Source organism: Oncorhynchus nerka, unplaced genomic scaffold (assembly GCF_034236695.1).
Source record: "Oncorhynchus nerka isolate Pitt River unplaced genomic scaffold, Oner_Uvic_2.0 unplaced_scaffold_1112, whole genome shotgun sequence".
Classification (NCBI taxonomy): Eukaryota; Metazoa; Chordata; class Actinopteri; order Salmoniformes; family Salmonidae; genus Oncorhynchus; species Oncorhynchus nerka.
In genome coordinates, this window is record NW_027040211.1 from 151,241 (window position 1) to 176,175 (window position 24,935).

Below are 24,935 nucleotides of genomic sequence, written 5' to 3' on the forward strand. Positions count from 1 at the left end.
TTCAGTGATAATTAGAGGTCACATGATGGTGCCAAGAAAACGCATCAGAACATCTATAAATCAGTACCTAGTACTACAGAATGCTCTACATTATATACCAAATAAAGAAAAGCAGACAGAGAAACATTTATTGCTTATACATGGGAACGTTTCCTCAGAACAAATAAAACAGGATGGTAAGAGTAGTGTGAACGGAAATCCCTCAGAAATGTGGGATGTGCACTTGAAGCGTGTGGGATACTGTTCTTGTCTGTAGGTTTTGTGTACTAAGTAGTGGACAAAGACCCGGAGTGAAGGCGCACAAGGGAAGGAAGGATCTCTCACTCGACATATATTTTACATTGTGACATGATTAACTAAAATACTCCTACTACAACATTCTACATTATGACATCGTTAAAATACCCCTTCTACAACATTCTACATTATGACATCGTTAAAATACCCCTTCTACAACATTCTACATTATGACATCGTTAAAATACCCCTTCTACAACATTCTACATTATGACATCATTAAAATACCCCTTCTACAACATTCTACATTATGACATCGTTAAAATACCCCTTCTACAACATTCTACATTATGACATCGTTAAAATACCCCTTCTACAACATTCTACATTAATTCATTGATATCATGAAACAACTCCTTCATGTATAATCAGATATATTTTTACCAGAGTATCTCTTGTCACATTGATCACAGCTACAATATTTATTTCCTGTGTGTGTTCTCTGGTGTGATATCAGCTAGTTTGGCTGAGTGAAATTCTTCCCAGATTGATTTCAACTACAAGGATTCTGTCCTGTGTGTGTTCTCTGGTGTATAGTCAGATGGCTCGATGTAGTAAAACACTTCCCACATTGAGCACATCTATAAGGTTTCTCTCCTGTGTGTGTTCTCTGGTGTATAGTCAGACTGCTAGATGTAACAAAACTCTTCCCACATTGATCACAGCTGTAAGGTTTCTCTCCTGTGTGTGTTCTCTGGTGTATTGTCAAACGGCTAGATGTAACAAAACTCTTCCCACATTGATCACAGCTATGAGATTTCTCTCCTGTGTGTGTTCTCTGATGTATAGTCAGCTGGCTAGATGTAACAAAACTCTTACCACATTGATCACAGCTATAAGGTTTCTCTCCTGTGTGTTTTCTTTGGTGTATAGTCAGGCTGCTTGAGTGAGTAAAGCTCTTCCCACATTGATCACAGCTATAAGGCTTCTCTCCTGTGTGTGTTCTCTGGTGTGATTTTAAATGTCCTGACGAAACAAATCTCTTTCCGCAGTCAGAGCAGTGGTAAGGTTTCACTCCGGTGTGTGTTCTCTGGTGTGTAGTTAGCCGTCTAGATTCAGTAAAACTCTTCCCGCATTGAAAACAGCTATAAGGTTTCTCTCCAGTGTGAATTCTCTGGTGTGATTGTAATGTAGATGATTTTGAAAAGGTCTTCCCACAATCAGAGCAGCTATAAGGTTTCTCTCCGGTGTGAATTCTCTGGTGTGATTGTAATGTAGATGATTTTGAAAAGCTCTTCCCACAATCAGAGCAGCTATAAGGTTTCTCTCCTGTATGGATTCTGTGGTGTATTTTAAGGTCTGCTGAAGAGTGGAATCCCTTCCCACAGTCAGAGCAACAGTGAGGTTTCTCTCCAGTGTGTATTCTCAGGTGTGCTGTCATGCTGCGTGAGTGAGCAAAACTCTTCCCACATTGATTACAGCTATAAGGCTTATCTCCTGTGTGTGTTCTCTGGTGCAAAGACAGCTGGCTAGATGTAGTAAAATTCATCCCACATTGATCACAGATATAAGGATTCTCTCCTGTGTGTGTTCTCTGGTGTATAGTCAGACGGCTAGATGAAGAAAAACACTTCCCACATTGACAACAGTTATAAGGCTTCTCTCCTGTGTGAATTCTCTGGTGTGTTTTCAGGCTGCTTGGAACATTAAAACTCTTCCCACACTGATCACAGCTATACGGTTTCTCTCCTGTGTGGATTCTCTGGTGTCTTATAAGGTCTGCCGAAGAGGTAAGTCTCTTCCCACAGTCCGGGCAGCAGTGAGATTTATCATCTGTGTGAATTCTCTGGTGAAGTTTTAGTGAATCTGATCTTGAGTAACTCTTCCCACAGTCCGGGCAGCAGTGAGGTGTCTTTCCTGTGATTGTCCGCTGGTGTTTCTTGGGTTGTTCTGATGCGGAGAGACTCGTCTCTGCCTCGTCAGCATCATGAGGTTGTTGAGGCTCCCCAGAGGATCCACGATTGTCACGTCTCTCTCCTGTGTGAACGACAAAGTCAGACAGATGATTAAAGGCCAACAAGAGCGGTAATCCACTGTTTATTTGAGGTAAAAGATGATTGATTATTCTTCCTGTTTGGCCCTGTCCGGGGGTGTCCTCGGATGGGGCCACAGTGTCTCCTGACCCCTCCTGTCTGAGCCTCCAGTATTTATGCTGCAGTAGTTTGTGTCGGGGGGCTAGGGTCAGTTTGTTATATCTGGAGTACTTCTCCTGTCCTATTCGGTGTCCTGTGTGAATCTAAGTGCGCGTTCTCTAATTCTCTCCTTCTCTCTTTCTTTCTCTCTCTCGGAGGACCTGAGCCCTAGGACCATGCCCCAGGCATGCTGTCCCCAGTCCACCTGGCCGTGCTGCTGCTCCAGTTTCAACTGTTCTGCCTTATTATTATTCGACCATGCTGGTCATTTATGAACATTTGAACATATTGGCCGTGTTCTGTTATAATCTCCACCCGGCACAGCCAGAAGAGGACTGGCCACCCCACATATGCTCTCTCTAATTCTCTCTTTCTTTCTCTCTCTCGGAGGACCTGAGCCCTAGGACCAGGCCCCAGGACTACCTGACATGATGACTCCTTGCTGTCCCCAGTCCACCTGACCGTGCTGCTGCTCCAGTTTCAACTGTTCTGCCTTATTATTATTCGACCATGCTGGTCATTTATGAACATTTGAACATCTTGGCCATGTTCTGTTATAATCTCCACCCGGCACAGCCAGAAGAGGACTGGCCACCCAACATAGCCTGGTTCCTCTCTAGGTTTCTTCCTAGGTTTTGGCCTTTCTAGGGAGTTTTTCCTAGCCACCGTGCTTCTACACCTGCATTGCTTGCTGTTTGGGGTTTTAGGCTGGGTTTCTGTACAGCACTTTGAGATATCAGAAGGGCTTTATAAATTAATTTGATTTGTTTGTCAATTTTATAACAATTTAAGTCTGTAATGAAATGTTTAAAAATGCTTTTACAAACTTATTTGAAAAGTTAAAGGACATTCAAAGTGAGCAAAAACAGCCATATTGTCTTGATTTCTTTCTCACAGTAGTATGTAGTGGATGATTCTAGTTAATACAGCTGTAAAAACCCTAGGTACTAATTCACCAACTCAGGGGAGTTCTCATAGACTGACAGCAAAAATAGCCTCCATTTACAGGTTGCTTTGTGAGTGAATTTCACACTACTTTCGGATTATAATTGTAAAGGCTCGTTTGTGCCATTGTTTCAAATCAACTGCTTTATACTTAAAAAAACAACTACTTTAATTTCAACCTGTAAAAAGCTCTTTGGCTAGCTTTGCAACCAGTCTACGTCAATAAGCGCTAGCATTCCAGCTAACAGCTTTGCTACCAGCCTAGCATTAGCATTCTAGCTAACAGCTTTGCAACCAGTCTACGTCAATAAGCGCTAGCATTCCAGCTAACAGCTTTGCTACCAGCCTAGCATTAGCATTCTAGCTAACAGCTTTGCTACCAGTCTATGTCAATAAGCGTTAGCATTCTAGCTAACGGCTTTGCTACCAGCCTAGCATTAGCATTCAAGCTACCAGCTTTGCTACCAGCCTATGTCAATAAGCTTTAGCATGCTTCCAGCCTAGCATTAGCATTTAAGCTAACAACTGATGCACCCAAAATACATATTTTGCAATTATCACAACCAAATAGACTCTTAGAGAATGTAAGAAATAATCAAAACAACAATTATAAGTCTATGACAACCCCAAAAAAGGTTTATTGTTTAGCAGTAATAACCTGGTAAATCTAGACTGTTGAATGGTCTCTGATGACAACATAGACCTACTGTAGGACCCCTAACTTACAACACAGACCTACTGTAGGACCCATAACTTACAACATAGACCTACTGTAGGACCCATAACTTACAACACAGACCTACTGTAGGACCCCTAACTTACAACATAGACCTACTGTAGGACCCATAACTTACAACATAGACCTACTGTAGGACCCATAACTTACAACATAGACCTACTGTAGGACCCATAACTTCACCTAACAACAACATAGACCTACTGTAGGACCCCTACAACAGACCTACTGTAGGACCCATAACTTACAACATAGACCTACTGTAGGACCCATAACTTACAACACAGACCTACTGTAGGACCCCTAACTTACAACATAGACCTACTGTAGGACCCATAACTTACAATACAGACCTACTGTAGGACCCCTACAACAGACCTACTGTAGGACCCATAACTTACAACATAGACCTACTGTAGGACCCATAACTTACAACATAGACCTACTGTAGGACCCATAACTTCACCTAACAACAACATAGACCTACTGTAGGACCCCTAACTTACAACATAGACCTACTGTAGGACCCCTAACTTACAACATAGACCTACTGTAGGACCCATAACTTACAACATAGACCTAATGTAGGACCCATAACTTACAACATAGACCTACTGTAGGACCCATAACTTACAACATAGACCTACTGTAGGACCCCTAACTTACAACACAGACCTACTGTAGGACCCATAACTTACAACATAGACCTACTGTAGGACCCATAACTTCACCTAACAACACCATAGACCTACTGTAGGACCCATACAACGACCTCACCCATAACAACAACACAGACCTACTGTAGGACCCATAACTTACAACATAGACCTACTGTAGGACCCATAACTTACAACATAGACCTACTGTAGGACCCCTAACAACATAGACCTACTGTAGGACCCATACCAGACCTAACAACACCATAGACCTACTGTAGGACCCATAACTTACAACATAGACCTACTAACCCCATAACACCATAGACCTACTGTAGGACCCATAACGTCACTAACAACAACACAGACCTACTGTAGGACCCATAACTTACAACATAGACCTACTGTTGGACCCCTAACTTACAACATAGACCTACTGTAGGACCCATAACTTACAACATAGACCTACTGTAGGACCCCTAACTTACAACATAGACCTACTGTAGGACCCATAACTTAACACAGACCTACTGTAGGACCCAAACATAGACCTACTGTAGGACCCATAACTTCACCTAACAACAACATAGACCTACTGTAGGACCCATAACTTCACCTAACAACAACATAGACCTACTGTAGGACCCATAACTTACAACATAGACCTACTGTAGGACCCATAACTTACAACATAGACCTACTGTAGGACCCCTAACTTACAACACAGACCTACTGTAGGACCCATAACTTACAACATAGACCTACTGTAGGACCCATAACTTCACCTAACAACACCATAGACCTACTGTAGGACCCATAACGTCACTAACAACAACACAGACCTACTGTAGGACCCATAACTTACAACATAGACCTACTGTAGGACCCATAACTTACAACATAGACCTACTGTAGGACCCCTAACTTCACCTAACAACACCATAGACCTACTGTAGGACCCATAACGTCACTAACAACACCATAGACCTACTGTAGGACCCATAACGTCACTAACAACAACACAGACCTACTGTAGGACCCATAACTTACAACATAGACCTACTGTAGGACCCATAACTTACAACATAGACCTACTGTTGGACCCCTAACTTACAACATAGACCTACTGTAGGACCCATAACTTACAACATAGACCTACTGTAGGACCCATAACTTACAACATAGACCTACTGTAGGACCCATAACTTACAACACAGACCTACTGTAGGACCCATAACTTACAACATAGACCTACTGTACAACCCATAACTTACAACATAGACCTACTGTAGGACCCATAACTTACAACATAGACCTACTGTAGGACCCATAACTTACAACACAGACCTACTGTAGGACCCCTAGCTGACAACACAGACCTACTGTAGGACCCATAACTTACAACATAGACCTACTGTAGGACCCATAACTTACAACACAGACCTACTGTAGGACCCATAACTTACAACACAGACCTACTGTAGGACCCATAACTTACAACATAGACCTACTGTAGGACCCATAACTTACAACACAGACCTACTGTAGGACCCCTAGCTGACAACACAGACCTACTGTAGGACCCATAACTTACAACATAGACCTACTGTAGGACCCATAACTTACAACATAGACCTACTGTAGGACCCATAACTTACAACATAGACCTACTGTAGGACCCATAACTTCACCACTAACAACACCATAGACCTACTGTAGGACCCATAACTTACAACATAGACCTACTGTAGGACCCCTAACTTACAACACAGACCTACTGTAGGACCCATAACTTACAACATGGACCCATAACTTACAACATAGACCTACTGTAGGACCCATAACTTACAACATAGACCTACTGTAGGACCCATACAACAGACCTAGGACTATAAATAATTTAATATTTCAGGTGAAACATGGAAACTAAAATGTCTTTGTCATGACATTTCATTACCTGATCACCAGATAATTTTGTGAATAATCCCACTAGTCTACTCTGTAATGTGTTGTCATTCTAAATGTCCTGAATAAAGGAAAATATCTCTGTGTGTTGTATAATAGCCTATCCATCAAGGAACAGTTCTCTACACATTGAGCAAAGTATCTCTGTGTGTCCAAACTGACACAGTAACATTTGAAAACACATTACCTTGATGCTTTCTCAGTTAAATCTAACCAAATATTATTTGTCACATGATGAATACAACAGGTGTAGTAGACCTTACAGTGAAATTCTGAATACAACAGGTGTAGTAGACCTCACAGTTAAATGCTGAATACAACAGGTGTAGTAGACCTCACAATGAAATGATGAATACAACAGGTGTAGTAGACCTGACAGTGAAATGCTGAATACAACAGGTGTAGTAGACCTGACAGTGAAATGCTGAATACAACAGGTGTAGTAGACCTCACAGTGAAATGCTGAATACAACAGGTGTAGTAGACCTCACAGTGAAATGCTGAATACAACAGGTGTAGTAGACCTCACAGTGAAATGCTGAATACAACAGGTGTAGTAGACCTCACAGTGAAATGCTGAATACAACAGGTGTAGTAGACCTCACAGTGAAATGCTGAATACAACAGGTGTAGTAGACCTCACAGTGAAATGATGAATACAACAGGTGTAGTAGACCTCACAGTGAAATGCTGACTGACCAGCCCTTAACCAACAGTTCTGAATCATTTCAAAATGACTCTTTAATGAAGAGTCAGGTTAATGACAGTATTGATGTTAGTGTTCTGAATCAATTCAAAATGACTCTTTAATGAAGAGTCAGGTTAATGACAGTATTGATGTTAGTGTTCTGAATCAATTCAAAATAACTTCTTTATTGATGTTGGTGTTCTGAATCAATTCATGGTGACTCCTTATTGAAGAGCCAGGGTTAATGAGAGAACTGACTTGGTGTTCTGAATCAATTCAAGGTGACTCTCTGTTAGAAGCGATTCTATTGTGCTAACTCATAAATGTGAAAACGGTGTGCAAACAGCGTAACGTAAGAAGCGACCATTCGTACTTTAAGAAGCCCATTATGGCCACTTTAAGAAGCCCACTTTAAGAAGCCCATTATGGCCACTTTAAGAAGCCCATTATGGCCACTTTAAGAAGCGGCCATTCGTACTTTAAGAAGCCCATTATGGCCACTTTAAGAAGCCCACGTATGGCCACTTTAAGAAGCCCACGTATGGCCACTTTAAGAAGCCCACGTATGGCCACTTTAAGAAGCCCATTATGGCCACTTTAAGAATCCCATTATGGCCACTTTAAGAAGCCCACGTATGGCCACTGTAAGAAGCCCACGTATGGCCACTTTAAGAAGCCCACGTATGGCCACTTTAAGAAACCCATTATGGCCACTTTAAGAAGCCCATTATGGCCACTTTAAGAAGCCCATTATGGCCACTTTAAGAAGCCCATTATGGCCACTTTAAGAAGCCCATTATGGCCACTTTAAGAAGCCCATTATGGCCAATTTAAGAAGCCCACGTATGGCCACTTTAAGAAGCCCATTATGGCCACTTTAAGAAGCCCATTATGGCCACTTTAAGAAGCCCATTATGGCCACTTTAAGAAGCCCACGTATGGCCACTTTAAGAAGCCCATTATGGCCACTTTAAGAAGCCCACGTATGGCCACTTTAAGAAGCCCATTATGGCCACTTTAAGAAGCCCATTATGGCCACTTTAAGAAGCCCATTATGGCCACTTTAAGAAGCCCACGTATGAAGCCCATTATGGCCACTTTAAGAAGCCCATTATGGCCACTTTAAGAAGCCCACGTATGGCCACTTTAAGAAGCCCATTATGGCCACTTTAAGAAGCCCATGTATGGCCACTTTAAGAAGCCCATTATGGCCACTTTAAGAAGCCCACGTATGGCCACTTTAAGAAGCCCATTATGGCCACTTTAAGAAGCCCATTATGGCCACTTTAAGAAGCCCACGTATGGCCACTTTAAGAAGCCCATTATGGCCACTTTAAGAAGCCCATTATGGCCACTTTAAGAAGACCATTATGGCCACTTTAAGAAGCCCATTATGGCCACTTTAAGAAGCCCATTATGGCCACTTTAAGAAGCCCATTATGGCCACTTTAAGAAGCCCATGTATGGCCACTTTAAGAAGCCCATTATGGCCACTTTAAGAAGCCCATTATGGCCACTTTAAGAAGCCCACGTATGGCCACTTTAAGAAGCCCATTATGGCCACTTTAAGAAGCCCATTATGGCCACTTTAAGAAGCCCATTATGGCCACTTTAAGAAGCCCATTATGGCCACTTTAAGAAGCCCATTATGGCCACTTTAAGAAGCCCATTATGGCCACTTTAAGAAGCCCATTATGGCCACTTTAAGAAGCCCATTATGGCCACTTTAAGAAGCCCATTATGGCCACTTCCATCTTTGGAGTCAAATTAAGCATATCTGGTTGTCATCCACATAAGAGGTTTTATTTATTTAACCTTTAAATAACCTTTATTAACCTTAACGAGGCAAGTCAGTTCAGAACAAATTCTTATTATACAATGACGGCCTTGGAACAAATCTGTAGTTCTGCCTTGTTCAGGGACAGATTTGTACCTTGTCAGCTATGGGATTCGAACTTGCAACCTTTTGGGTTACTAGCCCAACGCTCTAACCACTAGGCTACCCTGCGCCCCGGCAAACAGCCAATCAGTTGTTCTATTATAAGGTTATTGATAGAGTTGTGATGACATTTTACCGTCAAGATAAAACAACCTTTTTTTCCAAAATGTTTTCAGTGCCTTTTCTAGATGTGGGATCGTTCTTAATGTAAAATGGAACAATATACCAGGAGGTGTCAGAGGAAGGCCCAACAGTTTTTAAGAAACTCCAGTCACCCAAGTCATAGACTGATTTCTCTCTTGCTACCGCATGTGCAAGCTGTGCTGGAGCGCCAAGTCAAGGTCCAAAAGGTTCCTCAACAGCTTCTACCACCAACCCATAAGACTCCTCAACAGCTTCTACCCCCCAACCCTTAAGACTCCTCAACAGCTTCTACCCCCCTAACCCATAAGACTCCTCAACAGCTTCTACCCCCAAGCCATAAGACTAATCAACAGCTTCTACCCCCCCAACCCATAAGGCTCCTCAACAGCTTCTACCCCCCCAACCCTTAAGACTCCTCAACAGCTTCTACCCCCCCAACCCATAAGACTCCTCAACAGTTTCTACCACCAAGCCATAAGACTCCTCAACAGCTTCTACCACCAACCCATAAGACTCCTCAACAGCTTCTACCCCCCAACCCATAAGACTCCTCAACAGCTTCTACCACCAACCCATAAGACTCCTCAACAGCTTCTACCCCCAACCCATAAGACTCCTCAACAGCTTCTACCACCAAGCCATAAGACTCCTCAACAGCTTCTACCACCAAGCCATAAGACTCCTCAACAGCTTCTACCACCAAGCCATAAGACTCCTCAACAGCTTCTACCACCAAGCCATGAGACTCCTCAACAGCTTCTACCCCCAACCCATAAGACTCCTCAACAGCTTCTACCACCAACCCATAAGACTCCTCAACAGCTTCTACCACCAAAGCCATAAGACTCCTCAACAGCATCTACCACCAAGCCATAAGACTCCTCAACAGCTTCTACCACCAAGCCATAAGACTCCTCAACAGCTTCTACCACCAAGCCATAAGACTCCTCAACAGCTTCTACCCCACCAACCCATAAGACTCCTCAACAGCTTCTACCACCAAGCCATAAGACTCCTCAACAGCTTCTACCCCCCAACCCATAAGACTCCTCAACAGCTTCTACCACCAAGCCATAAGACTCCTCAACAGCTTCTACCACCAAGCCATAAGACTCCTCAACAGCTTCTACCACCAAGCCATAAGACTCCTCAACAGCTTCTACCCCCCCAACCCATAAGACTCCTCAACAGCTTCTACCAGCAAGCCATAAGACTCCTCAACAGCTTCTACCACCAAGCCATAAGGCTCCTCAACAGCTTCTACCACCAAGCCATAAGACTCCTCAACAGCTTCTACCACCAAGCCATAAGACTCCTCAACAGCTTCTACCACCAAGCCATAAGACTCCTCAACAGCTTCTACCACCAAGCCATAAGACTCCTCAACAGCTTCTACCACCAAGCCATAAGACTCCTCAACAGCTTCTACCACCAAGCCATAAGACTCCTCAACAGCTTCTACCACCAAAGCCATAAGACTCCTCAACAGCTTCTACCACCAAGCCATAAGACTCCTCAACAGCTTCTACCACCAAGCCATAAGACTCCTCAACAGCTTCTACCCCCCCAACCCATAAGACTCCTCAACAGCTTCTACCCCCCAACCCATAAGACTCCTCAACAGCTTCTACCACCAAGCCATAAGACTCCTCAACAGCTTCTACCCCCCCAACCCATAAGACTCCTCAACAGCTTCTACCACCAACCCATAAGACTCCTCAACAGCTTCTACCACCAACCCATAAGACTCCTCAACAGCTTCTACCCCCCCAACCCATAAGACTCCTCAACAGCTTCTACCCCCCCAACCCATAAGACTCCTCAACAGCTTCTACCACCAAGCCATAAGGCTCCTCAACAGCTTCTACCCCCCCAACCCATAAGACTCCTCAACAGCTTCTACCCCTCCAACCCATAAGACTCCTCAACAGCTTCTACCCCCAACCCATAAGACTCCTCAACAGCTTCTACCCCCCAACCCATAAGACTCCTCAACAGCTTCTACCCCCCACCCATAAGGCTCCTCAACAGCTTCTACCCCCAACCCATAAGACTCCTCAACAGCTTCTACCCCCCAACCCATAAGACTCCTCAACAGCTTCTACCCCCAACCCATAAGACTCCTCAACAGCTTCTACAACCAACCCATAAGGCTCCTCAACAGCTTCTACCACCAAGCCATAAGACTCCTCAACAGCTTCTACCCCCCAACCCATAAGACTCCTCAACAGCTTCTACCCCCCCCAACCCATAAGACTCCTCAACAGCTTCTACCACCAAGCCATAAGACTCCTCAACAGCTTCTACCTCCCCAACCCATAAGACTCCTCAACAGCTTCTACCACCAAGCCATAAGGCTCCTCAACAGCTTCTACCACCAAGCCATAAGACTCCTCAACAGCTTCTACCACCAAAGCCATAAGACTCCTCAACAGCTTCTACCACCAAAGCCATAAGACTCCTCAACAGCTTCTACCACCAAGCCATAAGACTCCTCAACAGCTTCTACCACCAAAGCCATAAGACTCCTCAACAGCTTCTACCACCAACCCATAAGGCTCCTCAACAGCTTCTACCACCAAGCCATAAGGCTTCTCAACAGCTTCTACCACCAAGCCATAAGACTCCTCAACAGCTTCTACCACCAAGCCATAAGACTCCTCAACAGCTTCTACCACCAAGCCATAAGACTCCTCAACAGCTTCTACCCCCCAACCCATAAGACTCCTCAACAGCTTCTACCCCCCAACCCATAAGACTCCTCAACAGCTTCTACCACCAAGCCATAAGACTCCTCAACAGCTTCTACCACCAAGCCATAAGGCTCCTCAACAGCTTCTACCACCAAGCCATAAGACTCCTCAACAGCTTCTACCACCAAGCCATAAGGCTTCTCAACAGCTTCTACCCCCCCAACCCATAAGACTCCTCAACAGCTTCTACCACCAAGCCATAAGGCTCCTCAACAGCTTCTACCACCAAGCCATAAGACTCCTCAACAGCTTCTACCACCAAGCCATAAGACTCCTCAACAGCTTCTACCACCAAGCCATAAGGCTCCTCAACAGCTTCTACCACCAAGCCATAAGGCTCCTCAACAGCTTCTACCACCAAGCCATAAGACTCCTCAACAGCTTCTACCACCAACCCATAAGACTCCTCAACAGCTTCTACCACCAAGCCATAAGACTCCTCAACAGCTTCTACCACCAAGCCATAAGGCTCCTCAACAGCTTCTACCACCAACCCATAAGACTCCTCAACAGCTTCTACCACCAACCATAAGACTCCTCAACAGCTTCTACCACCAAGCCATAAGACTCCTCAACAGCTTCTACCCCCAACCCATAAGACTCCTCAACAGCTTCTACCCCAACCCATAAGACTCCTCAACAGCTTCTACCCCAACCCATAAGACTCCTCAACAGCTTCTACCACCAACCCATAAGACTCCTCAACAGCTTCTACCACCAACCCATAAGACTCCTCAACAGCTTCTACCACCAAGCCATAAGACTCCTCAACAACAGCTTCTACCCCCAACCCATAAGACTCCTCAACAGCTTCTACCACCAAGCCATAAGACTCCTCAACAGCTTCTACCACCAAGCCATAAGACTCCTCAACAGCTTCTACCACCAAGCCATAAGACTCCTCAACAGCTTCTACCACCAAGCCATAAGGCTCCTCAACAGCTTCTACCACCAAGCCATAAGGCTCCTCAACAGCTTCTACCACCAAGCCATAAGACTCCTCAACAGCTTCTACCACCAACCCATAAGACTCCTCAACAGCTTCTACCACCAAGCCATAAGACTCCTCAACAGCTTCTACCACCAAGCCATAAGGCTCCTCAACAGCTTCTACCCCCCAACCCATAAGACTCCTCAACAGCTTCTACCCCCCCAACCCATAAGACTCCTCAACAGCTTCTACCACCAAGCCATAAGACTCCTCAACAGCTTCTACCACCAAGCCATAAGGCTCCTCAACAGCTTCTACCACCAACCCGTAAGACTCCTCAACAGCTTCTACCCCCCCAACCCATAAGACTCCTCAACAGCTTCTACCCCCAACCCATAAGACTCCTCAACAGCTTCTACCCCCAACCCATAAGACTCCTCAACAGCTTCTACCCCCAACCCATAAGACTCCTCAACAGCTTCTACCCCCAACCCATAAGACTCCTCAACAGCTTCTACCCCAACCCATAAGACTCCTCAACAGCTTCTACCACCAAGCCATAAGACTCCTCAACAGCTTCTACCCCCCAACCCATAAGACTCCTCAACAGCTTCTACCACCAAGCCATAAGACTCCTCAACAGCTTCTACCACCAACCCATAAGACTCCTCAACAGCTTCTACCACCAACCCATAAGACTCCTCAACAGCTTCTACCACCAAGCCATAAGACTCCTCAACAGCTTCTACCCCCAACCCATAAGACTCCTCAACAGCTTCTACCCCCAACCCATAAGACTCCTCAACAGCTTCTACCACCAAGCCATAAGACTCCTCAACAGCTTCTACCCCCCAACCCATAAGACTCCTCAACAGCTTCTACCACCAAGCCATAAGACTCCTCAACAGCTTCTACCCCCAAGCCATAAGACTCCAACAGCTTCTAACAGCTCCTCAACAGCTTCTACCACCAAGCCATAAGACTCCTCAACAGCTTCTACCCCCAACCCATAAGACTCCTCAACAGCTTCTACCCCAACCCATAAGACTCCTCAACAGCTTCTACCCCCAAGCCATAAGACTCCTCAACAGCTTCTACCACCAAAGCCATAAGACTCCTCAACAGCTTCTACCACCAACCCATAAGACTCCTCAACAGCTTCTACCACCAAGCCATAAGACTCCTCAACAGCTTCTACCACCAAGCCATAAGACTCCTCAACAGCTTCTACCACCAAGCCATAAGACTCCTCAACAGCTTCTACCACCAAGCCATAAGGCTCCTCAACAGCTTCTACCACCAAGCCATAAGACTCCTCAACAGCTTCTACCACCAAGCCATAAGACTCCTCAACAGCTTCTACCACCAAGCCATAAGACTCCTCAACAGCTTCTACCACCAAGCCATAAGACTCCTCAACAGCTTCTACCACCAACCATAAGACTCCTCAACAGCTTCTACCCCCAACCCATAAGACTCCTCAACAGCTTCTACCACCAACCCATAAGACTCCTCAACAGCTTCTACCACCAAGCCATAAGACTCCTCAACAGCTTCTACCACCAAGCCATAAGGCTCCTCAACAGCTTCTACCACCAACCCGTAAGACTCCTCAACAGCTTCTACCCCCCAACCCATAAGACTCCTCAACAGCTTCTACCCCCAACCCATAAGACTCCTCAACAGCTTCTACCCCCAACCCATAAGACTCCTCAACAGCTTCTACCCCCCAACCCATAAGACTCCTCAACAGCTTCTACCCCCCAACCCATAAGACTCCTCAACAGCTTCTACCACCAAGCCATAAGACTCCTGAACAGCTTCTACCACCAAGCCATAAGACTCCTCAACAGCTTCTACCCCCCCAACCCATAAGACTCCTCAACAGCTTCTACCACCAAGCCATAAGACTCCTCAACAGCTTCTACCACCAAGCCATAAGGCTCCTCAACAGCTTCTACCACCAAGCCATAAGACTCCTCAACAGCTTCTACCCCCCCAACCCATAAGACTCCTCAACAGCTTCTACCCCCCAACCCATAAGACTCCTCAACAGCTTCTACCCCCCCAACCCATAAGACTCCTCAACAGCTTCTACCCCCCCAACCCATAAGACTCCTCAACAGCTTCTACCCCAACCCATAAGACTCCTCAACAGCTTCTACCCCCAAGCCATAAGACTCCTCAACAGCTTCTACCCCCCAACCCATAAGACTCCTCAACAGCTTCTACCCCAACCCATAAGACTCCTCAACAGCTTCTACCCCAACCCATAAGACTCCTCAACAGCTTCTACCCCCCAACCCATAAGACTCCTCAACAGCTTCTACCACCAACCCATAAGACTCCTCAACAGCTTCTACCACCAAGCCATAAGACTCCTCAACAGCATCTACCACCAAGCCATAAGACTCCTCAACAGCTTCTACCACCAAAGCCATAAGACTCCTCAACAGCTTCTACCACCAAAGCCATAAGACTCCTCAACAGCTTCTACCACCAAGCCATAAGACTCCTCAACAGCTTCTACCACCAAGCCATAAGACTCCTCAACAGCTTCTACCCCCCAACCCATAAGACTCCTCAACAGCTTCTACCCCCAACCCATAAGACTCCTCAACAGCTTCTACCACCAAGCCATAAGACTCCTCAACAGCTTCTACCCCCCCAACCCATAAGACTCCTCAACAGCTTCTACCACCCCAAACCCATAAGACTTCTCAACAGCTTCTACCACCAAGCCATAAGACTCCTCAACAGCTTCTACCACCAAGCCATAAGGCTCCTGAACAATGAATCAAAATGGCCACCGGACTATTTACACTGACCCCCCCCCCCCCCCTTCCTCCATTTTTGTACACTGCTGCTACTCGTTGTTTATTATCTATCTATGCATAGTCACTTCACCCCTACCTACATGTACAGATTACCTCAACCTGTACCCCCTGTATATAGCCTCCACATAGTCACTTCACCCCTACCTACATGTACAGATTACCTCAACCTGTACCCCCTGTATATAGCCTCCACATAGTCACTTCACCCCCACCTACATGTACAGATTACCTCAACCTGTACCCCCCAATATAGCCTCCACATAGTCACTTCACCCCCCCTACATGTACAGATTACCTCAACCTGTACCCCCTGTATATAGCCTCCACATAGTCACTTCACCCCTACCTACATGTACAGATTACCCATCAACCTGTACCCCTGTATATAGCCTCCACATAGTCACTTCACCCCCTACCTACATGTACAGATTACCTCAACCTGTACCCCCTGTATATAGCCTCCACATAGTCACTTCACCCCTACCTACATGTACAGATTACCTCAACCTGTACCCCCTGTATATAGCCTCCACATAGTCACTTCACCCCTACCTACATGTACAGATTACCTCAACCTGTACCCCCTGTATATAGCCTCCACATAGTCACTTCACCCCTACCTACATGTACAGATTACCTCAACCTGTACCCCCTGTATATAGCCTCCACATAGTCACTTCACCCCTACCTACATGTACAGATTACCTCAACCTGTACCCCCTGTATATAGCCTCCACATAGTCACTTCACCCCCTGTATATAGCCTCCACATAGTCACTTCACCCCTACCTACATGGACAAATGACCTCAACCTGTACCCCCTGTATATAGCCTCCACATAGTCACTTCACCCCTACCTACATGTACAAATGACCTCAACCTGTACCCCCTGTATATAGCCTCCACATAGTCACTTCACCCCTACCTACATGTACAGATTACCTCAACTAACCTGTACCCCCTGTATATAGCCTCCACATAGACTCGGTACCCCCTGTATATAGCCTCCACATAGTCACTTCACCCCCTACCTAGCATCCACAAATGACCTCAACCTGTACCCCCTGTATATAGCCTCCACATAGTCACTTCACCCCTACCTACATGGACAAATGACCTAAACAACCTGTACCCCCTGTATATAGCCTCCACATAGTCACTTCACCCCCTACCTACATGTACAAATTACCTCAACCTGTACCCCCTGTATATAGCCTCCACATAGTCACTTCACCCCTACCTACATGTACAGATTACCTCAACCTGTACCCCCTGTATATAGCCTCCACATAGTCACTTCACCCCTACCTACATGTACAAACTACCTCAACCTGTACCCCCTGTATATAGCCTCCACATAGTCACTTCACCCTACCTACATGTACAAATGACCTCAACCTGTACCCCTGTATATAGCCTCCACATTGACTCACCCCCAGTATATAGCCCCACATTGACCTGTACATGTACAGATCAGTGTGGAGGCTACAAATTACAACTAACCTGTACCCCTGTATATAGCCTCCACATTGACTCTGTACCGGTACCCCTGTATATAGCCTCCACATTGACTCGATAGCTTTACCCCCTGTATATAGCCTCCACATTGACTCGGTACCCCCTGTATATAGCCTCCACATTGACTTCACCCCCTGTATATAGCCTCCACATTGACTCGGTACCCCCTGTATATAGCCTCCACATTGACTCAACCGGTACCCCCTGTATATAGCCTCCACATTGACTCTGTCACCCCTACCCCATGTATATATGCCTCAACATTGACTGTACCCCCTGTATATAGCCTCCACATTGACTCGATACCGGTACCCCTGTATATAGCCTCCACATGGACTCAATAGCGGTACCCCTGTAAACCTCCACCTGTACCCCCTGTATATAGCCTCCACATTGACTTCACACCTACCTCCTGTATGTAGCCTCCAATTGACTCAACCTGTACCCCCTGTATATAGCCTCCACAGTGACTCAATCACCCCCTGTATATAGCCTCCACACTGACTCTGTACCTGTACCCCTGTATATAGCCTCCACATTGACTCTGTACCGGTACCCCCTGTATATAGCCTCCACATTGACTCTGTACCGGTACCCCTGTATATAGCCTCCACATTGACTCTGTACTGGTACCCCTGTATATACCCTCCACATTGACTCGATACAGAGTCCCCTGTATATAGCCTCCACAACTGACTCGGTACCCCCTGTATATAGCCTCCACATTGACTCTGTGCCGTACCCCTGTATATAGCCTCCACATTGACTCTGTACCGGTACCTCCTGTATATAGCCTCCACATTGACTCTGTACCCCCTGTATATAGCCTCCACATTGACTCGGTACCCCCTGTATATAGCCTCCACATTGACTCGATAGCGGTACCCCCTGTATATAGCCTCCACATTGACTCTGTACCGGTACCCCCTGTATATAGCCTCCACATTGACTCTGTACCGTACCCCCTGTATATAGCCTCCACATTGACTCTGTACCGGTACCCCCTGTATATAGCCTCCACATTGACTCTGTACCGGTACCCCTGTATATAGCCTCCACATTGACTCTGTACCGGTACCCCCTGTATATAGCCTCCACATTGACTCTGTACCGGTACCCCCTGTATATAGCCTCCACATTGACTCTGTACCGGTACCCCCTGTATATAGCCTCCACACTGACTCAATAGCGGTACCCCCTGTATATAGCCTCCACACTGACTCAATAGCGGTACCCCCTGTATATAGCCTCCACACTGACTCTGTACCGGTACCCCCTGTATATAGCCTCCACACTGACTCTGTACCGGTACCCCCTGTATATAGCCTCCACACTGACTCTGTAGCGGTACCCCTGTATATAGCCTCCACATTGACTCTGTACCGGTACCCCCTGTATATAGCCTCCACATTGACTCTGTACCGGTACCCCCTGTATATAGCCTCCACATTGACTCTGTACCGGTACCCCTGTATATAGCCTCCACATTGACTCTGTACCGGTACCCCCTGTATATAGCCTCCACATTGACTCTGTACCGGTACCCCCTGTATATAGCCTCCACATTGACTCTGTACCGGTACCCCCTGTATATAGCCTCCACATTGACTCTGTACCGGCCCCCTGTATATAGCCTCCACATTGACTCTGATAGCGGTACCCCCTGTATATAGCCTCCACATTGACTCTGTACCGTACCCCCTGTATATAGCCTCCACATTGACTCGGTACCCCTGTATATAGCCTCCACATTGACTCCCTCCTGTATATAGCCTCCACATTGACTCTGGTACCCCCTGTATATAGCCTCCACATTGACTCTGTACCGTACCCCCTGTATATAGCCTCCACATTGACTCGATACCGGTACCCCTGTATATAGCCTCCACATTGACTCTGTACCGGTACCCCCTGTATATAGCCTCCACATTGACTCTGTACCGTACCCCCTGTATATAGCCTCCACATTGACTCTGTACCGGCACCCCTGTATATAGCCTCCACATTGACTCTGTACCGGTACCCCCTGTATATAGCCTCCACATTGACTCTGTACCGGTACCCCCTGTATATAGCCTCCACATTGACTCTGTACCGGTACCCCCTGTATATAGCCTCCACATTGACTCTGTACCGTAACACCCTGTATATAGCCTCCACACTGACTCGATACCGGTACCCCCTGTATATAGCCTCCACATTGACTCTGTACCGGTACCCCCTGTATATAGTCTCCACATTGGCTCTGTACCGTAATGCCCTGTATATAGCCTCCACATTGACTTTGTACCGTAATACCCTGTATATAGCCTCCACATTGACTCTGTACCGGTACACCCTGGATATAGCCTCCACATTGACTCTGTACCGTAACACCCTGTATATAGCCTCCACATTGACTCTGTACCGGTACCTCCTGTATATAGCCTCCACATTGACTCTGTACCGGTACCCCCTGTATATAGCCTCCACATTGACTCTGTAGGTACCCCCTGTATATAGCCTCCACATTGACTCTGTACAGGTACCCCCTGTATATAGCCTCCACATTGACTCTGTACTGGTACCCCCTGTATATAGCCTCCACATTGACTCTGTACCTACCCCCTGTATATAGCCTCCACACTGACTCTGATAGCGGTACCCCCTGTATATAGCCTCCACATTGACTTGTATAGCCCTTATATAGCCTCCACATTGACTCTTATCCCCTGTATATAGCCTCCACACTGACTCTGGGTATCCCCTGTATATAGCCTCCACACGGACTCGATAGTGGTTACCCCTGTATATAGCCTCCACATGGTTAGAGAAGGTAGCCTGTGGTATAGCCTCCAGTTTAGAGTACAGGTAGCCTGTAGTGGTTCCACATTGACTCTGTAGGTAGCCTGTGGTTAGCCTCCAGCAGGTAGCCTAGTGGTTAGAGCAGGTAGCCTAGTGGTTAGCCTAGCCACTGACTTAGAGCAGGTAGCCCCTAGTGGTTAGAGCAGGTAGCCTGTGGTTGAGCAGGTAGCCTGAGTGGTTAGAGACAGGTAGCCTAGTGGTTAGAGACAGGTAGCCCCTGGTTAGAGCAGATAGCCTAGTGGTTAGAGACAGTATAGCCTCATTATTGTTATTTTATTGTGTTACTTTAGCTTAGCCTATTGGTTAGACTCAGGTTGCCTGTAATGTTAGAGGTAGATAGCCTAGTGGTTAGAGCAGGTAGCCTAGTGGTTAGAGCAGGTAGCCTAGTGGTTAGAGCAGGTAGCCTAGTGGTTAGAGCAGGTAGCCTAGTGGTTAGAGACAGGTAGCCTAGTGGTTAGAGCAGGTAGCCTAGTGGTTAGAGCAGGTAGCCTAGTGGTTAGAGACAGGTAGCCTAGTGGTTAGAGCAGGTAGCCTAATGGTTAGAGCAGGTAGCCTAGTGGTTAGAGACAGGTAGCCTAGTGGTTAGAGCAGATAGCCTAGTGGTTAGAGACAGATAGCCTAGTGGTTAGAGAAGGTAGCCTAGTGGTTAGAGTAGGTAGCCTAGTGGTTAGAGCAGAGAGCCTAGTGGTTAGAGCAGAAAGCCTAGTGGTTAGAGACAGGTAGTCTAGTGGTTAGAGCAGGTAGCCTAGTGGTTAGAGCAGGTAGCCTAGTGGTTAGAGCAGGTAGCCTAATGGTTAGAGCAGGTAGCCTAGTGGTTAGAGACAGGTAGCCTAGTGGTTAGAGCAGGTAGCCTAGTGGTGAGAGCAGGTAGCCTAGTGGTTAGAGCAGGTAGCCTAGTGGTTAGAGCAGGTAGCCTAGTGGTTAGAGCAGGTAGCCTAGTGGTTAGAGCAGGTAGCCTAGTGGTTAGAGCGTCGGACTAGTAAACTAACAGTTGGTGGATCGAATCCCTGAGCTGACAAGTTAAAAGTCTGTCGTTCTGAACAAGGCAGTTAGTCCACCATCCAGTAGGCTGTCGTTCTGCCCCTGAACAAGGCAGTTAGTCCACCGTTCCTAGGCCGTAATTGTAAATAAGAATGTGTTCTTAACTGACTTGCCAAGTTAAATAAAGGTAAAATTCAATGTTGGTTAAGGGCTTGTAAGTAAGCATTTCATGGTATTGTTGTATTCGGCGCATGTGACAAATAGTTTGATTTGACAGCATATTTTGTGGATATGAAATGACTATTTCTTATCAATTAAAAATCTGGGTACTTTTCATAGCTTTTGTCACATCAGTTCAACAACTGCGGAGTAAATGCCCCTGTTTTTAAGACAGTACTTACTGGTGTTAATCAGATCTCCTGTCTCCTCGTCTTTCAATGTGACAGTCATCTCCCCCTCCTCCTCTTTCTCCTCCTTCACTCCAAAACTGCATCATCCTCTTCCTCCTCTTCTTTCACAGTCACATCCTCCTCTTCCTCTTTCACTCTGAAAACATCTTTCTCTTCTTTCACTGTAACATCCTCACCCTCTACTTCTTGTTTCACTGTAACAACCTCCTCTTCCTCTACTTTTGTTACTGTGACATCCTCTTCTTCCTCTTCCTCTTTCACGACAACATTCAGCCACAGACCCTCTTTCTCCGTCCAGCAGACCCCCTCCTCTTCATCAGGAGGAGAGTAGCTTGGTGAACTCATGGTCAAGGATGATAGCTAACAGTTGGCTAACTATGCTAATGCTAACTTAACCAGCCACGTCAGCTAAATAATAACAACAAAAACGTAAATAGGAAATTAAATGAGATAATTAGCTAAACGACAGAAATGTGATCAAAACAAAGTGCCTAAAATACCAGAAAGAGTCTTTAAGAGCTTGAATGTTTCCGCTATGTTGACGAGCAAGCTACCGAGATGGCTGAGATGGCTGTTGTTGTTGTTCTTCTTTTAGTTTTTATCGGCGGATCGCAACGGACCGAGAGGTGGAAACACCGCCCCCTGCTGTACCGGAAGCGGCCCGTCAGGAAGTCCAGGATCCAGTTGTCGAGGGAGGTGTTTAGTCCCAGGGTCCATATTAACTTCGTGATGAGCTTTGAGGGTGTTGAACGCTGAGCTGTAGCATTCGGGTGAGAAAGGGCAGTGTGGAGTGCAATAGAGATTGCATCATCACTGAGACGTTGTAATTACATTAACAGACAAGTTTTTTTTATTTTACCTTTATTTAACTAGGCAAGTCAGTTAAGAACAAATTGATTTGATCACATCTGATTATTCAGTACAAAACCTTTAGATTTTCCATCTAAATGAACAGACTGATTGTGCGTCTGTAATCTGCAGATTAACACGCTGCCATCTGATGTGAGGATGACATCATAAGAACATGGCTTCAAAGAAGATGGACAACCCCCCCAGAGTTCGACATGACGGCCATTTTACCACAGTAGAAACAAACGTCTGTTATTGGAGGTTGGAAAGACACTGTTGATTTCACTGGAAAGAGGTTCACACAGAATAATATCGGATGTGATCAGTCCATTCTGTAATGTCTGTTTTAAAAATAAGACAACGACTGTGATTATTATTATTGGACCCTGCTGGTCATCTATGAACATTTGAACATCTTGGCCATGTTCTGTTATAATCTCCTGCTGGTCATCTATGAACATTTGAACATCTTGGCCATGTTCTGTTATAATCTCATGCTGGTCATCTATGAACATTTGAACATCTTGGCCATGTTCTGTTATAATCTCCACCCGGCACAGCCAGAAGAGGACTGGCCACCCCCTCATAGCCTGGTTCCTCTCAAGGTTTCTAATCTCCACCCGGCACAGCCAGAAGAGGACCCCTCATAGCCTGGTTCCTCTCAAGGTTTCTTCCTAGGTTCCAGACTTTCTCAGCCACCCCTCAGCCTGGTTCCTCTCAGGTTTCTTCCTAGGTTCCAGACTTTCTAGGGAGTTTTCCTAGCCACCCTCAGAGCCTGGTTCCTCTCTAGGTTTCTTCCTAGGTTCCGGCCTTTCTAGGGAGATTTTCCTAGCCAGCCCTCAGAGCCTGGTTCCTCTCTAGGTTTCTTCCTAGGTTCCGGCCTTTCTAGGGAGTTTTTCCTAGCCACCCCTCAGAGCCTGGTTCCTCTCTAGGTTTCTTCCTAGGTTCCGGCCTTTCTAGGGAGATTTTCCTAGCCACCCCTCAGAGCCTGGTTCCTCTCTAGGTTTCTTCCTAGGTTCCGGCCTTTCTAGGGAGATTTTCCTAGCCACCCCTCAGAGCCTGGTTCCTCTCTAGGTTTCTTCCTAGGTTTGGCCTTTCTAGGGAGTTTTTCCTCGCCACCGTGCTTCTACACCTGCATTGCTTGCTGTTTGGGGTTTTAGGCTGGGTTTCTGTACAGCACTTTGAGATATCAGCTGATGTAAGAAGGGCTTTATAAATAAATTTGATTTGAATTAAAAACAAATTCTTATTTACGATTTTGGCTTAGGAACAGTGGGTTAACTGCCCTGTTCAGGGGCAGAATGACAGATTTTTTACTGCGTCAGCTCGGGGATTCAATCCACCAACCTTTCGGGTTTACCAGTCCAATGCTCTAACCACTAGGCTACCTGCTCTAACCACTAGGCTTTCTGCTCTAACCACTAGGCTACCTGCTCTATCCACTAGACTTCCTGCTCTAACCACTAGGCTACCTGCTCTGACCACTAGGCTACCTGCTCTAACCATTAGGCTTCCTGCTCTAACCACTAGGCTACCTGCTCTATCCACTAGACTTCCTGCTCTATCCACTAGACTTCCTGCTCTAACCACTAGGCTACCTGCTCTAACCACTAGGCTACCTACTCTAACCACTAGGCTACCTGCTCTAACCACTAGGCTTCCTGCTCTAACCACTAGGCTACCTGCTCTATCCACTAGGCTTCCTGCTCTATCCACTAGGCTACCTGCTCTATCCACTAGGCTACCTGCTCTATCCACTAGGCTACCTGCTCTAACCACTAGGCTACCTGCTGCTCTGTTAATGATAATGTAATTACAATGTCGCAGTGATGTGTAAACCTGTCTGTTAATGATAATGTAATAACAATGTCCCAGTGATATATATATATATATATATATATATTATATAGCTACCTAGTTTAGCCCGTCTGGTTAGCATCTAAAACAGCTAGCTAGTTTAGCCCGTCTGGTTAGCATCTAAAACAGCTAGCTAGTTGCTGTTACCATATAGCTAGCTACCTAGTTTATCCCGTCTGGTTAGCATCTAAAACAGCTAGCTAGTTTAGCCCGTCTGGTTAGCATCTAAAACAGCTAGCTAGCTAGCGTTAGTGAGACAGAGGACGCTGGTCACAGGGATGGGCCGGGAAAGACACTGGGCCACACTCACACTATATAGCTAGCTACCTAGTTTAGCTAGCTGCTGTTACCATATAGCTAGCCACCTAGTTTAGCCTGTCTGGTTAGCATCTAAAACAGCTAGCTAGCTAGCGTTAGTGAGACAGAGGACGCTGGTCACAGGGATGGGCCGGG

At 46.0% G+C, this 24,935-nt stretch overlaps 1 protein-coding gene across 1 annotated transcript; it reads right to left on the reverse strand.

Moving 5' to 3' along the window:
- Positions 1-114: 114 nt before the first annotated feature.
- Positions 115-22,379, reverse strand: LOC115119785 (zinc finger protein 501-like). The gene is made up of 2 exons (XM_065016166.1): positions 21,768-22,379; positions 115-2,274 (listed from the first exon to the last, which is right to left on the reverse strand). The coding sequence occupies exons 1-2, from the start codon at positions 21,814-21,816 to the stop codon at positions 791-793; spliced, it is 1,533 nt and encodes a 510-aa protein (XP_064872238.1). The 5' UTR covers positions 21,817-22,379; the 3' UTR covers positions 115-790.
- Positions 22,380-24,935: the final 2,556 nt, after the last annotated feature.